This window comes from Cariama cristata, unplaced genomic scaffold (genome assembly GCF_000690535.1).
Source record: "Cariama cristata isolate BGI_N322 unplaced genomic scaffold, ASM69053v1 scaffold34931, whole genome shotgun sequence".
Classification (NCBI taxonomy): Eukaryota; Metazoa; Chordata; class Aves; order Cariamiformes; family Cariamidae; genus Cariama; species Cariama cristata.
The window spans coordinates 1,337-2,551 of NW_009598128.1; the positions used below are offsets into that span (position 1 = coordinate 1,337).

Genomic DNA, 1,215 nt, shown 5'->3' on the forward strand with positions numbered 1-1,215 from the left:
TCCACCCTGCCATCCCTATGCCAACATCCTCAGCAGAGCACCTCCCTTTGCAGCACAGGAACCACAGCAACAGCTGGATGCCCCGGGATGCACTTTTCCTGCTGGAGAGTGCTCAGCATCGAGTTCATCAGTAAAAATGGCTGGGAACAATTGAACTTGAATATCAGATTTTCTCTCAGCATTTCTGCCTTCTTTCATTAGCACAAGTAATAGCTTCCTCCAGTCCAACAAGTTTGTCATTTTAAAGAGGCAAGGAATTATTTTTTTTTTACATTGTTCTAACACTTATTAGTTCTTTCGCTTTTTTTCCTTTCTCTGACTTCTTTTTTTTTTTTTTTTTTTTAAAGAATGGAGAAAGCAGACATTAGTCACACAAAAAAATCATTTTTGGATGTGTGTGTTTTTCATAATGGACAGTACTAACACCAGACAAACCACTCCCAGCAGAGAGCAGCAAAAGGTTAAGAGCTTAAGTAGAGGTCTAGGAGACTAGAAGCTAATAAATGAACTGTGCAGCCTCTCTGCCATAATCAGAGAGCCCACAAGCAGGGCTTCTGGAGTTTGCAACAGTAATGAGACTACCAAGGCTGTTTTCTGTAAGTTTGTGATTCTGCGTGCTGACAATGATGCAGATAAAGCCATTTGGATGCAGGACCTGCTGCAGAATAAATTTTGTGTTAAATCTGGAATAATCTTTGCAGGGATGCCTTTTAGTAAACATGTCCTGGAAAACTTAAATGATGCTGTGAATGGCTCAGCGTGGACTACTATGCTATTGATAAAATTTTCTGAATGGATCTTGGTATGTGTTTCAGTCTCTCACCTCCCTTGTCAATGCTCTTACCAGCATAAATTACAGCTCTGTGATACCTGTGAGGCCACTGAGTAACCCACTTAGCCAGGAGAAGACTTTTTTTCTATTTTGCAGGCTATGAATGCACTGTAAGAGGATAGTCTTGGCTTTGCAAAACAAGTGGAGAAAATTTTCCGTGAGTCTACATATGGGCAACAGTGAGAGATACGGAGGGCAGAAAGGATGAAACAGAAACTAGAGCACTTGTCATGGTGAAAAACTGTGAAGACAGACCATGTTTAGAATAAAGCACAAGTGAAATTCCTTGCTCTTGTTTTATAAAGGGAAACTTATCTTTTGACAAAAGTAATGGTAAAGTTCTCTACCAAGGCTTGTTACTGCTGAGTGCATACCATATATAT

At 40.2% G+C, this 1,215-nt stretch overlaps 1 protein-coding gene across 1 annotated transcript; it reads left to right on the forward strand.

Annotated features, from left to right (window-relative positions):
* Positions 1 to 534: 534 nt before the first annotated feature.
* Positions 535 to 1,015, forward strand: TICAM2 (toll-like receptor adaptor molecule 2; the record flags this gene model as incomplete). The annotated part of the gene is given in 3 exon segments (XM_009709171.1): positions 535 to 780; positions 782 to 917; positions 920 to 1,015. Coding segments are annotated over 3 exon segments (478 nt in total), but the record flags the coding sequence as incomplete, so codon positions are not given.
* Between the last annotated feature and the right edge of the window lie 200 nt (positions 1,016 to 1,215).